The sequence below is a fragment of the Rhipicephalus sanguineus genome, chromosome 3 (assembly GCF_013339695.2).
Source record: "Rhipicephalus sanguineus isolate Rsan-2018 chromosome 3, BIME_Rsan_1.4, whole genome shotgun sequence".
Classification (NCBI taxonomy): Eukaryota; Metazoa; Arthropoda; class Arachnida; order Ixodida; family Ixodidae; genus Rhipicephalus; species Rhipicephalus sanguineus.
The window spans coordinates 204,875,495-204,892,410 of record NC_051178.1 but is presented as its reverse complement, the minus strand read 5'-3'; the positions used below and the strand labels follow the sequence as shown (position 1 = coordinate 204,892,410).

The 16,916-nt window shown below is 45.3% G+C and overlaps 1 protein-coding gene across 2 annotated transcripts in view; it reads left to right on the top strand.

Moving 5' to 3' along the window:
- Nucleotides 1–227: 227 nt before the first annotated feature.
- LOC119388139 (arylsulfatase B) overlaps nucleotides 228–16,916 on the top strand; it is a 48,723-nt gene continuing 32,034 nt past the window's right edge. For both annotated transcript variants that reach the window (XM_037655788.2, XM_037655787.2), the window contains exons 1-4: nucleotides 228–281; nucleotides 2,638–2,769; nucleotides 6,840–6,999; nucleotides 16,465–16,577. In XM_037655788.2, coding sequence (XP_037511716.1) covers nucleotides 2,665–2,769; nucleotides 6,840–6,999; nucleotides 16,465–16,577 — 378 coding nt within the window. In that variant the 5' untranslated portion in view covers nucleotides 228–281; nucleotides 2,638–2,664. The remainder of the gene's footprint in view (nucleotides 282–2,637; nucleotides 2,770–6,839; nucleotides 7,000–16,464; nucleotides 16,578–16,916) is intronic.

The following is a 16,916-nucleotide window of genomic DNA, read 5'->3' as shown; positions in this document are numbered from 1 at the left end:
TAGATTGCCGATGCTCAATTTGGATTGCTGATGAGCAAGTCGAGCAAAATTCACGCTTAAAAAAGAGGTAAAGAATATATTCTACCAACACCTATGCCACGACGTCGCCGCGAAAATAATTCTTGTGGCTTGAATAGACATGCCTCATACAAACCTGTAAATTTGAGCATTTCTCTAATTTTAGGCGTGTTTTCGTTTTCTTCATCCTACACATACTGAACGAAAAGAAGAAGGAGGAGAACCTGCCAAGCCTGACTAGGAAAACAAGCACTCTGCTGAAGGTACGTTTTGTTGGACCTTCCTTTGATATTTTACATAGCGCTATAGTTGTCGACTGTGCAGTTTATCACGTGTTTGTTTCTCACATGCGTGGCTTATTACATGCATAACTTTTTCCAAGTAAATGCAACCTAAAAGAAAGACCCTGTTGTCACTTGAGCTGCAGGCCGCAACACGCAAACGGCGGAGCCTTGGAAGAAAGGAAAACTGGCTGACGTTACACACATTCCTCATTTCCTCAGCACGAAAGAACGAAGATTATAGAGGAAACGCAATAATCTAGTCGTTTCCGTGTCTCATCTACAACTCTCGCTTTTCGCTGTAGAAATATTGATCAGAACCTTGCGTCTAGCTAATGTTATCTAGCTACGGTTTTCCGAAGGATGTAGGTTCGGTCCCTACCTGCGGCAAGTTGATTCTTCGTCCGTTGTATTTCTTTTCTTTTCTGTCATAATTACTGTACTATAGTTAAAACATACAAGAAATGTATATATGCCTTCCATAGCTTCACTGCCTTGTTTAGTAAGTCGCGCAAGGCTTGAAACAGCGAAGCTGGGCGATTCTGAAGTTTGCTTCTAGGTTGTCGCTAGGCGACGGTACGTTGTTTCTACGTTGCTTCTCAGCGCAGAGAGGTTCGAGTTAAACCACAGACAGTCACAGGTACGACACGGATGTCCAAACTCCAGAGACAAACTCGCACCGAAACCAAGCGTTCACACCTCACATATATACGGGCACGTCGTCGTTAGCGTAGGGCTTCCGTCGCATCGGGGTCTTCTCGCAGCCACCATTGCCTTTCCAGCTCCCTAGTATTAGGCAGTTTTAGAATAGCGTACGCAAAACTTTGCGTTGGCTTTTCGCGCAACTGCGTATGCGTCGTACGCTAACCGCTTGCGGGCTCCCGTTAAGTGACGGAAATAGCGGGCCGCAAACGCTAACGCTAACTTAGCGTACGCTATTCTAAAACTGCCTGTTATCTCGTTGTACGTACCGCTGAAGCACTCTGTACAGATTCTTCAGCGAAGCTGAAACGTGTTTATTACTGGGTTAATCCCGACGGTTTAATAAAGCGTTTCTCAATTGCTGGTTACATCTGTCTAGAAATACTAATTGGTGTTTGTCGCCCGTCTGTTGCCTTCATATTCAGTGAACCAGCGATGAGTAGTGGGATTTGTCCAATTTCTGTGGCCCATACCCGTTCATGATGATGATAGTTTTTTGTACACATTTGTACACACCATTTTTTTTACGGCCGACTTAAGCAGCTGCGCTGTTAAAATAAACTAGCCATCGATCAATCACCCTCTTTCGTTGTTTCATAGCGAGTGTCTCGTTCCGGCAGACTCGATGTCTTACGTAGTATGCGTGGGTCTATTGGTCAGCTTCCAACTCGTAATAATCCTTGCTACGTGACGCCAGCCGCAAAAAAAACAGCGTTCCACACTCACCGTCATGGCAGCGAGCGGCGCTGGCTAACACTCCCAGGATTACACAAACATAGATACCTAATAAGCTGATGGGAAAGCGGCCGCCGCTTTAGCTCATTTGGTAGAGCATTGGACGCGTTATCCAAATGTTGTAGGTTGGGTCCGTACCGTACGGGTGCCTGAACCCGTTGGGAACGGGTTCAGGCACCCGTTCCTGCGTTGAGCGGCGTCGCCGTTGTAGTCGGCGTAACCGGTAGAGCAAACGAGGACGAAAGAGAGACTGCCCCAAGGAGTTTTCCACTATGACAGCCAGCGAGACGCTGTGTTGGAGTCTGCAATTCCTCGTGCCTGCTCGCGCATCTTGTGGCAGCGCAACGCATGCATTTAAGGGCCCTTTATAGTACGGCGCAGCGTTCGCGTCAGCCAGCGGTGGCGGAAGTTGGCGACGCAGGGTTCACCACGTTACGTTGCCGCGAAGACTGAGCCACGGCCGGAGTGGAGAGGAGTACGGGCGTGACCGAGCATTCTATATATACTCCCACTCGTGCCGCGCCCCGTCGCCTTGACGCATGCGCATTTCCTAGCAAAATCAAAACCCCTAAACATCTGCGCTCAGGATTCGCATTAAGCAGTATCGTAATCGACGGTGAATTTTTCATCCACTTTGATTCATTTCCATTGATGTCATAATTACTATACTAGAGTTAAAACATACAAGTTACGTACCCTATGCCTTCCTTAGGTTCACTGTGCGTTGGTTTCATCAGGTTGTGTCTAACAAAAAGAAACGAGCCCTCGATCAACCCTCCCCCCCTCCCCTTTTTTTTTTTTCGTACGATGTAAAGGTATTATATTGAGCATGGCCGACTCTGTGCAACACGTTAGTCAGTGGAAACGGAATGAACGTTCTCACGGATTCTGCGTGCTGCAGTTTGTTTCCCGCCACCGGAAATCGACCATGTCCCGCACGCTACAGTGTCGTACCGCGTGGGTTGCGCTCCTGCTCTCTCTGACGCGAGCAGCGCAGCCACCCAACATCGTGATGATCCTCGCTGATGATCTGGTAAGTAACGCCAGTACGGCTGCCCTGATCGTCATAGTGTAGCGCGAAGACACGAATACAAAGACACGGAAACGTGCAACATGTGTCATTGTATTTGTGCCATCGCGCCACACTATGACGATCAGCAAACACCATCTATATAGGCCAACAACGAGTCCTCCTGTAGAACATGGCTATCCTACTCGATGTTAACTATCGCCGCCTGCAGTCTTCCATGTATAATAGGTCATGGTACTAGCGAAATAGGAGATGAGGACGAGATGAAGAAACACGGGACCACGCTAGTCCTATGTTCCTTCATCTGATTATTCTCGAAACTAGCTAGCCCATCTTTCCGCCTTTCCATGTATACTTCCATATTCCCCATATAATCTTCCATATTTTATAATCTTCTATGTAATCCATAATTCCATACAATCTTCCACATCTACTTTCATATATATTTACTAGACTGCGGGCCGGTTTCATAAGGTTCTTGGTTATTATGTCCCGCATCAACATTGAATAGAACAGTTTTTTTTTTTAATTCGAGTGCAAGAGCTTCTTTTCTTCACATACACGCTATCTGATATCTGGGTGAGTTACCGTTGCTTCGTCATAAGAAAACCTAGTTCAGAGACTCGGACAAGCAAACGAAACGACAAGTACTGCTTTTATTCTTGTTTGTGTACCGCCTGTTTGCTCTGTGCTTCTAAGGGGTAAGCTTTTATTTCACTTCCACCTGCTTACGAGGACGTTCGCTTTGATCTTCAGAGCAAGCAATATCGAGGACCGCATTCCCAAATTTCTCTTAGGCTACACTTGTTCACAAGAGGAAGTTCCAGACATGTTTGGGAATGGGCCTATTACTATAAAGAAGGTCCCCGGCCATAGGCAAATATCATTTACGAAATAAACGCTTTGTGAATGTAATATTTTCATCGTCGCATAATAATGCTAATAAAGGTAACGCAGTGAGAGTCTGAATGCTAAACTATGCCAATAAATGGTTTATGTTTTCCATTAATTTACGTTTTTCATCAGAGCACACTCGAATTTGCGTGGTGATAGCCAAACCGCCCAGGACGTTCCTGAAAATACCCATATCACCATAACCATAATTTGAAAGCACTGGTAGAAGAAAGAGAAAGCACACGGTGTTGCGTGTTCAGATATACATGGATGCCTTGTTTTTCTCTTTTCTAGTGATCTCCACAAGCATGCAACCTAAGTGGGCTTCTGAGTGGAAATTTTTACTGTTGCGCACCAAAGCTTCAAGTTCTTCCGCCAACAAAGATAAAACGTTCGCTAGGCTTTCCAAAGTGCGATAGGAGTCGAGACATAACTCTGCTTGATGTCATTTCTTTTTAATTTTTTTGATTACCTCCTGACACTATTCTAGAATCATCTTGTTTGACGCGTCATGGTCTAGGGGCACCACGTTAATGCTTCAGAATGATAGCCTTCTTTCTTTCTTTTTACGGCCTCTGTGATCCCTGGCAATCGATAATATTCGATACCAGGGGCACAATGATACAGTGCAAGTGCACACAGCAGTAACATAGGCTCAAAAATATTGTTCCTTATGTCTCTCTCTTTGCTGCGATGCTGAAGATAATGGATACAGCACTAAATATGTGCCACTAATGAGACCAAATTGGATCATCGGGCTCAAGGATCGAAGCTAATCATTTTCCAGTACACTGGTTGCATTTTACCTCATGATATTTCGGTTTTCTTATTAACTTGACAGGGTCATTAAAGTTTAAAAATTAGATTGACCTGTGTTATATTTCAAAGTAGTCTTGAAAGACCAAAAAGGTGAGCCTTAATGTCAGAGGATGTTTGAGAAACCAGAAGAGACTAAAAAATGAAAGACAGCTGGTGACACCGCCTCCAGGTCTCCGCATCAGCTCGCCTTGACGTCACAGGTTTTAACATCTACTAGGACGTAGTCAGCTTTTTCTATGCAAGAGTAAGCTATGTTTTATTATGTAATTACATTTTCTGCTGATAATACCTCAGTCTTATAAAATAAAGTCAAGTACATTTCTAGTAAGTTATAAGACATTTAAGTTACATTAAACTCTTCTTAGTGCTACTTACCTACACTCCATCCACATATTGGTATGTTTTGACTTTTGAGGCATAGGATGCCGGGAGTGAACATTTATGACTATTAGTCGTATGGCCGATGTGCCAGTTGCGGCGCTTCAAAAAATATAAAAATATCTCACTGTTGCTCTGAACATAGGCGTGCGCAGGGTTCCCCATTAGGGGGGGGGGGGTCGATGGTTCATCGCAGCGCCTCCCCGCCCTACTAAGTCAATGTACGAGGCAGATTTTGCGCCCCCTCCCCTCTTAGGTGGCTAGGAGGGTCAGTGTATGGATCAGATTTTGCGGCCCTCCCCTTAGGTGACTAGAGGGGGCGGCCGCCCCTCCTGCCCCCGCATAGATTTCTTCCGCATAGATTTCTTCCGCATAGATTAATTAATCAATTGTCGTGGTTTAACGTCCCCAAACCATCATACAATTATGAGACACGCCGTAGTGGAGGGTTCCGGAAATTTCGCCCACCAGGGGTTCTTTAACGTGCACCTAAATCTAAGTACGCGGGCCTCAAGCATTTTTGCCTCCATCTAAAATGCGGCCACCGCGGCCGGGATTCGATCCGTCTTCCGCATAGAGGCTGCTCAAATACGCATAATTGTATTATGCGGCAAATAATGCGCATCGATAATACTCGTGCGTTAACCTGCTCAATATTGAACTTCCCCGTAATTGATGTATGCCTGTGATGGCCCTCAGAAGATCATTGCGACAAAAATCTAAACCACTCAGACAATACTGGACCTTATCGTCATTCGTTAGGTTCATTTAAACATTCGAAATGCGGTGCCAGGCTCTCTCCTGTCATATGGATTTGTCGGCATGCCCCTACTTCCGAAATTCCAGCTTCTATCGCACTCAATGGCACCTCATGTCCTGTGAACGGAAATGAATCACTAAGAATGCTTCCTCGATTGTGATTACTAGCTCGTTACGCCCATAATTAGGTTTTATGTTAACTTTTTTTACGAAGGGGAAAGTAGTTTCTGCCAAACAACAAGAATAATATATCATATATGTAAATTTATATGCTGTAAACATTAATCATTATGAACATTCACTTAATTCTGTGTCTAATATTGTATACTCAGGCTCTTCCTAACTTACCGTTAGTTTCTATTCTACTTGCATATTTTGTTCCTTTTTTTTTCTTATTTCTTGTGTGTATGTGCTTTAGCACTCCCCCTCTGTAATGCCTCTGGCCCTGAGAGGCACAATAAAATGAAAAATGAATGAAAATGCAAGGTGCGCTACCCTGAAACTATAGTCCCCATTGGTTTTTGCACAATAACATTGAAACCGGCGCAAGTATTCCCAAAATACTTCACGTGGTCACGCACTAGCCTGTTGTGATAGGCAACATATTATTAGGTATGGCCGCCGATCAGTGGCGCGATGCTTTTACGAATGGAAGCATTTGTGAAAATTCGGATGTCATCGGATAATTCACAAATATTTACACTTGTATGGAATCAGCCTGTATTGTCGCACTGTTGCCTTGGTAAAATTGTATGCGCGCTGCACAATTCACCGCTCATGTACGCACCTATATGATGTCAATCAAGCACGTTGAGGACCCGGACCAACAGCTTGACTTCGCAAATCTTTTCGTTTTTTAGAACTATTTGTTAGTTGCCGTAGAATAATTAAGGCTCGCACTTGCACACGAACTCCACCAGCACTGTCCGATATTTGTTGCAGCTAGCTAAACAGAGACTCCTCCATGTGTTCTACGTGCTTCCGCTTTGCAAGCCATCCAGCTGAAAGGTCAAGCCCTGTAGGCTTTATTCAATAAACGAACAAAAGTGAGAGCAATAGACTGGTCTCCTGTCTCGAACAAAACAAACAGATGCGGTACCATATTAGCGTGATGTGCTTCCGCCCTTTCCTGTAGCATCGAGAATAGTGTTTCGCATTGTCGACGTGTACAATTTTAGCCATTGTGCGGGCGTGGCTGTTTATGCCGCGGATCGGTGGCGCAGGGCTGGCACGACGTGAGTTACCATGGTTCGGACCAGATCCCGACGCCCAACATCGACGTGCTCGCCATGGACGGCGTGGTGCTGGCCAACAACTACGTCCAGCCCCTCTGCACCCCGTCTCGCGCTGCTCTGCTCACGGGCTACTACCCCATACACACCGGTGAGACTAAGCACACTCAACCAATCGATATATCTCTAAACCAGTTGGTTTAGGTCAGGGGTCTCAAACAGGCTGCCCACGGGCTGCATGCAGTCCGGCCCGCACATGACTGTTTCCGTGCCATATTTTTTTATTTGTTAGTAGGTTCATGAGCTACACAGACATGACTGGTCTCAAGCATTTTTTTTTTTCATGAGGCACTCCATGCGGTCACCATGTATCGAACCGTGAAATAAAAACTCTACATTTCAGAATCGGCGTCCAGATTATAGTAAGATCGGTATCGATATGCTGTTCGAATGCTGACTGCTAGTCACCTTCAGAAATGGCCCTTATGTGAGATATGGGAAAGGCCGCCTTTCAAATGGCAACGTTAGCTGACACTTTGTACAAACTACCCCTCTCCCCACCTCCCACCCCGTTCCAGCCTTCTTTCCTGTCCTGACCCTTGCGTGGCCAAGTTTCGTGTCTGCAGCCCGCTATCTGAGGTGAGTTTGTGACCCCTGGCTTAGGTGGAGCCTCTGCTACATTACTCGTACATATTATGTTTAACCTTGTTCTCGTATTCGCATAACATTCCCCACATTGAGTATACTATTGCTAGTACCTTTGTTCTAAATATAGTTTTGTGTGTGATAAATGTAGAATACATGCCAAAGGGATTTGCGTAACTTGAATCTCACTTTACAATAACGAAGGGATTTTACATGATACAGATCAGCGGTGTACTGTTCGTAGTCATCCCGAGTTATATATTAAGTGTACGCCAAGTCATCTTGTTGGGTAACTTCGATAATTAAAATTTCTATAACTTGAAAAGTAGCTGAGCGTGTTCAGAATCACTGAGCAGTTATTCCCATGACATTACTTTTTTTTACATGATTGCTTCCCCAGGCTGCGCGAAATGCACGCGGAAATGACGTCATTTCAAAATCTGTCGTCGCCGCCTTCTCTCACGTCTGCTTCACCGCGAGTTCAATCACACTTTCAAAGACCAAATACCGCATGCCCTTTGTTACGAAAGCTAACGAGTTATTATTATTATTATTATTATTATTATTATTATTATTATTATTATTATTATTATTATTATTATTATTATTATTATTATTATTATTATTATTATTATATGGTTGCGGCTGGCATATTCCCAACAACGATTCTGACGAGGTTAAGTGCATGGGTGCGAGTGCTCTTGCTTCATTTTACATCGGTTACTTTCGCTTTAAGGTTTTGCAAAACCCGACCGAGAAATTTGCATATACACACGCACCACAGGCGACGTCAGTTTCTTTTGATGCGTAGAATTCTTTGTCGAGACGATAGAAAAAATCAGTGCGAAGCCAGAAAACCTCTTTGGGTCCAACTTGCAAGTAACTAACACCCATATAAGGAAGCACATTCGAGGTGCAACACAAGGTAAACGTGACCCGCCAAGGTGGTCTAGGGGTTATGGTGCTCGACTGCTGTTCCGTAGGTCACGGGATCGAATCACAGCCGCGGCGACCACATTTTAGATGGAGGCGAAAGTGCTTGAGACCCGTGTGCTTAGATTTAGGTGCACGTTAAAGAACCCCAGCTGGTCTAAACTTTCGGAGCCCTCCACTACAGCGTCTCTCGTAATCATATCCTGTTTTTGGGACGGTAAAACCCAGCAATTATTATTATTAGGTACACGTGAGAACGAAAGCGAAGACAAATATTATTTATGCAAGGAATGTTAACAGGACAATTTTGTGCAGGGCGGAGAGTGATAATGGACTATGGCTTGATGAACGATATCGCTCGCTATCGCTCGGTTGATCACACTTTCACTTCCGGGCCATTTGCGCCACATTCCAATCATGTTTGAATGCAATATCGCTCGTGTTTTGTGAGGCAGCTGGGGAACGTTAACGAAGCCTTGCCAGCAGAACGTTATCAAGAGCGCAGTGACTAGGCGTTATCCGAGCACCGAAATAATAAGGCATCTCCCTACCAGATTTTATTTTTTTTGTATAAAATTAGTCCAGCGGAAAAATGGCACATTCACACGCGCACGCACTCACACGTTCACGCAACCAAAACATGCATGCAGCGCTGTCTGCGTGAAAGTGTGAGTGTGTGAACGTGTCGTTTTTCCGCCCGATACATTTTATACAAAAAAGAACGATCAACCAGTTCAACATCAAGTTCTCCCTGCCAGTATTTCGCCACACTGTGTTTTTCCATGCGCGATAATCTTATGCGACATCCTTGCCGCACTTGTTTGCACTGCATGTCATATTAGAAATAACCACTATACCTTAATCTACTGGGATAGCACAAGTTGCGACACCTCTAGTGCTTTTTTTGTATAAAAATAACCCAGTGCGAAACTGCCGCATTCACACGTACACACACCCACATGTTCATGCAACCAAAACACGTACAGTGCTAGTTGCGTGAATGTGTGGGTGTGTGAATGTGTCATTTCCGCGCTCAATGCATTTTATACAAAAAAGAACGATCAACTAGTCCAACAACATGTTCTCCCTGCCAGTATTTCGCCACACCATGTTTTTTTCATGTACGATAACCTGATACGACATCCGTGCCACACTTGTTTACACTGCATGCAGTATTAGAGAAATCATAATACCATAACCTTCTGGGATAACAGATGTTGGAGAGGAGGGGGCGGGGGTAGAGTATCAATGTTTTGTAATCACTGTGGTATAATGTATGAAGCGAGTTAGATTTCCGTAATCCAACGTAGCGCCAACATCAGCGCAGTTCTGTTTTCGAGAAATTTCGGCTCGTTTGCAAAGTTATTGCAACGGCGGAAATTCGATAGCACAGGTTTTATTGAAGTCAGAGCCTTTCCACTGTTTGATATCGAGTTCCATGTATAAGTCTACGTTCAGAGTCGTTATGACGAGAAAAACACGAAATCGCACGAGGTACGCGAGATACCGGAAGCACGGCTTCACCTTTCCAGTCGTTTGCTTGTACAGTTGAGCGTGTTATCTATCATTTTCATATATATATAAGTATCAATACAGACTTACTATGTTAGCAACACGTTTAACGAGGCGTTTAAGGTCGCATGCTCTTCTGAAACGTGAACACTGAAAATGGGAATGTAACTAAATTTTTTCCACCGCTTCGCAATGTACTCGAACTGATGTCTTAGTCGTACACATCGCATCTTCCTAGAAAGATAACGTAGGTTAAAGTGGCGCTGTGTCAGACACGCTTTATAAATAAGTACGCCTTTTGCACACCGCTTTTGAGTATGAATAACGGTATCCAAAACAAAAAGTACATTTTACGCCTAAGCTGTTTGCAGCAAACATTTCAGCATATGTTGATGCTAGACAATTATTATCGAAGTCGTCTGGCTCGCAAATGCACTAACGAAAGAAAAGTCACACATAAGCCGATTCAAATGTTATAGTTATGAGACTTTTTAAGCTGAACCGTGCACTCCGCAATACTGCTGCGAGACCCCGCAAGACATCGCGAGAACTTGTGCGCAGTTTCCCAAAGAATATTTCCAAAAACCCTGCGTAGAGACTTCCGTTGCGTAATGTTTCGCATTAAGCAACTGGAAATCTCGAATTTCGGTAAATCCCTACACTGGGGGTTCCGGAAGCGTAATAGAAAGCCCCGAATTGCGGACGCATTACTTAATGCGCATTCATTTGTCCCTCCGAAATTCGGGTGAGTAACCTTGAGGCAAAGCATTGCGCAACTCGTTCTAGCACAATACAGACACGAGGGCCCAGTAAGCGGAGCGTATGCCTCAGTGGTGAAATATTTTACTGGTAGATTATACAAAATGAGTTCTGGCATTACATTACATTCCATCGGGCGATGCGTGGTCGCATATTGTGGATTGACGTATGCAGGGTCGCGGAACGGCTGTTTGACGTGGCGGCATGGGTGGGACGATACTGGAGGCAGTGAAGTACTGAAAAGCATTACAGGGCTAGGAGACCGACCAAACAGACGCACCACACCTTAGGCACCGAGAAAGCAGGCACACAGAGCTTTGTTTATTAAAAATATTGTACTCTTTATCACATTGCTGAGATAAGGGCATCCAGATACGGTCGCCGTTCTAGTGCGTAGTCATGCAGAGAACAACAGTCAGCAACGAGCACACCTGTTTAAGTACTTCAAATGGGACTACATTTACACTGGTTTATGAGTTACAGGTAAAACTCTAACGAAACCCTCTTTTACGAAGATACTGATTTAAGAAATTTCCATTCCCCAGTAGGCACCCATAGGGTTCAATGTTGCAATCAATCCGAATTAACGAAACATAGCACCAAAACCGATTTAACGTCGTTATTCCTCAAATAAATGAGTAAACAAGCAGAGCCTTCGTTATAATATTAGAAAAGACGGGTTTTCCTTCGAGTGTGCGCTCTAACATTATCGCGGTAATCGATCTAGGCGCCCTAGTCACGGCCCTTGGTTTATTTTGACCAGGCTGCATGCCGCGCCCATGCATGGAACAACGTACTCAACAGCCGGTAGCGCTCTTACGTAACATATGTGGCATTACGGGTGGCGGTGATTTATTCTTCACGCAATATGCTCCCACAGGAACACTATGGCGGTTGCTTCTGTTATTTCATGGTTTATGCGACAGATGGTACTGATCACCTCCGCGCAACTTTCCTGCTCAGCCTGCTGGCGATCACTGAGATCATTCTTTGCCCCCGTCTTTACATATCGGCAGCCTGTCATAGCTTCACGTGACCGTCTATGCCTGCATCGCTCGAACGTGGGATGCTTCATGCCCGTGCCGCCCACGTGGACTTTTCACAAGCGCAGGCGTGGTCTTGCGGCAAATACAATGCCGTGGTAGCTTTTGGGTGCCGGTATGCGTTACAAATTCAGATTTCGATTGACCCAAAAATTCCCTTCTCAATTTTACGAACGTCCCGATTTAACGAAATAATTCGAGCGCAGTCATCACTTTGTTAAATAAAGTTTCAACTGCAATAGATATTTTTGTGGTGAACCGAAGAAATGTCGAGACTTTCGACACCTGGCGAGAATCGCCCAGCCATCGCGAGAACTGGCAAGACACTAGAGCAGGGGCCTCAAACTCACCTCAGCTAGCGGGCCACATTCACGAAATTTGTCACAGTGGCCGGGGCAGCGAAGATGGTGGAAGAGGGAGGAGGGGGGAGGGGGGGAGAGAGAGAGTTTAAACAAAATGTCACTTAACGTTGCCATTTGAAAGAACGCTTTTCCCACATCCCATATATGGGTCATTTCTGAAGGGGATTAGACGTCAGGTTTCAAAAAACATGACGATACTGATTTCCACAATACTGGACGCCGATTCTGAAATATAGAGTTTTCGTTCCACGGTGATGTTTCAACTCATAATGACTGCATGGTGTGTCTCACGAAAACAAATGCTGAGACCAGCCCCGTCTCTCTAGCTTACCGGAACAAAACGCTATTAATTGTAATAGGCGAGAAAATAATGCTAGTACTATTTAGCAAAGTCTCAAAACTTCATTCCGCGCGAAGCCGCGGGCTGCGTGCTTGAGACCCCCGCGCTAGAGATACAGCTAGACCTGCCGATATTTCTCGAGACCATCCACAGATGTTCCTAATGACTACTGAGCATTAATATCAAATTGACGTTCCGCCCCACGGCTAGGTCGTCCCGTCATGAAAAGAATTAACGCAGCGGATAGGTTAAACGCTATCGATCGACATCAGTATGTGTGAACAGTATCTGGTACTGAATATTGTCACGTTGTTGTGACAATGAAGAAGCAAGCGGTCAAATAGGTAAAGACTGCATTGTTTATTGGATGAACTTATGCCCCACAAGAGGGACACTCACAGCACAAGCAAGTAACACTCTCAGTACAATGATAGCGGATGGAAAGGTCGCCGGTCGTCAATAATCTGATCGTCGGTAAAACACGCCGTCTCTTATACATGCGTGATCGTAGATTGTAGCCTTATCGCTGGTGTTCGCGTTAGCTCCAGTATAAACTCAGCTACTCGCGTCGTGCGCGCAATCTTATAAGAACAGTCTAAAAAAATCATGGAGGTTCCCAAGTATTCCGGCGCGGCCTGCGCCGAGCATTGGTGACATGTGTAACAGTTTTCGTTACTGAAACCCGGTCGCGTTAAAGGGGTGCTTACACGAAAATTTTCTGTTGTCTTTTTTGCGGCAAATGAAAGGCCAAGCCGCCAGAAGCCTAGAAAATGTACTGGTAAGCGTGGGTGCACCCTGAAAAGTAATTACATGTTCTTAAAAGTTAGTTTCGGTTCATACTGTACCCTGATCTCATGACACGATATGCATATAGGTGTGCGCCGCGTTCTGCATTAGGTCAGAACGGTTAATAGGGCAGGTTGCTGTGCTTCCATCTTGAACGAATAAACAGCGCGAAAAAACGAGGACGAGCAAAGGAACGACAGACACGGGTGCTGACCGATCTGATCGTTGGTGATCTGATCGCCCGTGTCTGTCGCTCCTTTGCTCGTTTTTTCGCGCTGTTGATTCGTTCTACATGAGGGGGTGTCAAGTTTCACTGCAGCCTCCGCCCCCCCCCCTCCCCTTCCGAAAGAAAGCAAGCACCGCAATTGGTGCAAAGATGAGAAAATGAAGTGATGTCGCGCTTCTCCCGAAGGCCTCCTATTGGTCCTCGGCTTTCCAGGGTATAGGTAGGAAGTAAACAGATCTTTGAAGTCTTATAAGGTGAACTTGTTGGCTAGTTGGTTGAACATCTTGTATCAGGAAACCGCGGTAAAAAGGAGGACGAAGCGTAGGAACCAACAACACAGCACGTAAAGCGCTATATGTGGCGTGTTGTTAATTCCTACGCTACGTCCTCGTTTTTACCACGCTGTTTCGTGATACAATATCTTTGAATGCATCACTATGGGTTCGGTTCTTCGTCACCATAATTGTCAAAAGAACGTGCTAGCCATAAGCTGCGCATGACGTGAAGGGTGCGACTTAGTAATGTTATGGGACAGAATTGGCGCTTCCCGTTTAAATTATTAGGCGATGCCCCCCCCCCCCTCTACTGCAATTACTGAACTTCACACTTGCTTGAAACCGTCTCTGTATGCAGGAGGTTAGCATGGCAGAGTAAACTCATCTTCGAAAATGGGTGTCAGTGCCCCTTAAATAAAAAAACAAACGAGCGTGGCGATATTTTATGGAAAGGCAGTTTAAAGGTGTTTGAGCGACGAGAGCGGCGCATGCGTCCAAGCTCTGATTCAGTCAAGAAAGAAGCGCAAACAATGAACAAAAGAAGTGATCGATCCAATATGTGGAAGGGAATGAACCACGTGTCCTATGTGTCCTGCTGCAATCAGCAGCTGTCGGAAGAGGCGATCGGTAGCTACTGCTACCAGCGCCGACATTCGACTTCGCTATGAAACCAGTTACACTTTAGGACCGCTCCATCTTATCTGCGTGTTCTTTCTCTTTTTTTTTTTTTGGAACGGTCTTTCTTTTTAAAAACTCCGAGCTCAGGTACCTTCTTTTACTAGCTTCGAGCAAATGTTCGAGCTATCTATGCTCTCTCAGGCACGGGGATCCCAACTAAAGAGCTACGTTTCCGCACTGGAAGCGGCGTTGTTGTTATCATCAGAGCCGGAGCGCGATGGTGTCTCGTTGAAGCGGTTCGAAATAGGGCCAGTATTACGACTAAAGAAACGAAGCAACGGCGATGGCTCTTTCCTCTGATTGTACTCTGTTTACCCGTTATACCGATCGCTCCCTCTACTCCGCTATAATAAGCTCCGCGGAACATTGTTGCACTATCTCTGTAAACGTTCGCGTTTATAGATCAGGCCTCTGCCGAAGTGCTGAATTTTCACAATTCTAACTCGGAGCAAACATCAAGTAACAAAAGTTGAGCGCGTTTGGTGCTGCTTGCCAGAACAAAAAAAAAAAAAAAAACTAATAACGCGGTGATTTCTTCAACTTACTTATCGCACTACATAGGCGGATGTAGCCGTATTCATTGAAAACACCGACGTGAACTGCCATAATGCGTTAAACGAGAACCCAAACAAAGTAACGGCAAATCACATTCTCGAGGGGATATTTAATGCGCTGACACAGCAGAAAGGAAGGACCAAATCAAGTAAGTCGAAACTTTATTTCAGATTTATTGATTAGGTTTGAACCATGAAACTTTATTCAGTGTCCTGTCAAAATTACTGTTATAACGTGTTCTTAAATTTGGGATAAGAAACGCCAGCTGATGCCATTTTACACAAACTATGAAAGGCGCAATGCGCTAAAATTCAGTGTAAATTAGAAGACACGGCTATTCTCAATAGCCCCAAATGACGAGAGAAATTGTTCAAGCTTATAAAACTGAAAACAAGAGAAATTACCCCACTTCCAACCAGTTTTCAGTCTGCAGAAACAGCGAAGCTGCGGTTCTCCTGTGTTTCTTTTGTGGCTACCGCTTCATCCGCGACCGAGGCAGTTTCGCCATCTATGGGCGTATCTGGGAACCGGTTTTTGCGGGACGACTTTAGGCACATTCCTCGGTCCGCGCTTTCCCGTTTCACTCTGCGACTATTGCTTCGTACGCGACCGAGGCAGTTACCGCCATCTATGGGTGTATCTGGGAACCGGAGCGTGACATCCAGCGCAGACACTCATCTGCCGTCAGGCCCAGCCTTGTATGGCCAGAGGAATAATCGGTAAGAAGAAGGGCTGCCCCGTGACGAAAGAGGGCTGGCGTAAGGGGGGAAAACAGTGCCTTGCCGACAGGTGCGAGAGTGAAGCTTGGTGGAAAAGGGGAACCACTGGGAGGCGCGCCAGGGCGCGCCAAGATGATCTAGGGTGAGGCTCGGCAGAAATGGCGAACCACTTAGAGACGCCAAGAGGGGCGAGGGTGAGGCTCGGCGGAAAACGCGTCAGAACCCAGCTGTCTGCGACAAGTAGGTCAGTGAGTGAGAAGTGTCGTAGTAAGTGAGTGAGAAGTAGGTCGGGGCAGTATAGAGAAGGGCGTCGGTTCTTCGGGAATTAGCTTTTCCAGAATGCCCATGTCTCCCGATGAAGAAGCCGCCCGAAATAGGCAGTAGAAAGGCAATAGCCTGACGAAGGCTATTGCTTGTTTCGAGCCGCATTGTCATCATGTTTAATTTGGATTGAAGTGCCAATGACCGTGAAGTGGAACAGGGTTACCTGAACCATATCAGGTAGTGCTCATGTGACCTTTAGCGTAACCTTTACTAAGGTCCGCACACAAACTTTGTATTAACGAGCACCGATAATGGTGTGCTATAGTCTCCAATAATAAACTAGGCACGTGTACTGTAGGTAACTCAATGATTTAGTTTCTTTTGGAGTAGAATATGCAACGTGCGTCAACGGTTGAGGGTGCCTTTGGTTCTAGCAGTTGGGGCGTATATACATTGAACTACGCTTGCGGTGCACTTTTAACGCAATTTTTGTCACGTGTGCTCGTGTCATTCTTGCAGGGACGCAGCATTCAAGTTTTCGCAGCGCGCAACCTGTCGGACTAGACCCCGACTTAAAGCTGTTGCCAGAGTACCTCAAGGACTTAGGCTACTCAACCCACATGGTTGGCAAGGTGAGAGGCAGTAGCAGTAAGCTACTACGCACTATCGCAACGCGTTTGTCCGGTGACCCTTATAATCTCATTGCAGCACGGATATTGCTTTATCGTTTGGTTTCTTTCTGGTAAGTGAAGAAGAAGAGTGAATGTGTGCAAGCGCTCTTGGAAGACGGTGCATCGAATGAAAATGAAAAATATTCAGCCGAAAAGCTCGCAAGGGTGTTTCTAAAATATAAAAATTGATAATCAAACAATTCATAAACGAATGATGGTACAATTTACATTCATTCTAAACCCATCTTCTTTAGGCTGCGCTCTTTTCTGCGCCGTGAATGCTCTCTTACAATAAGCGTA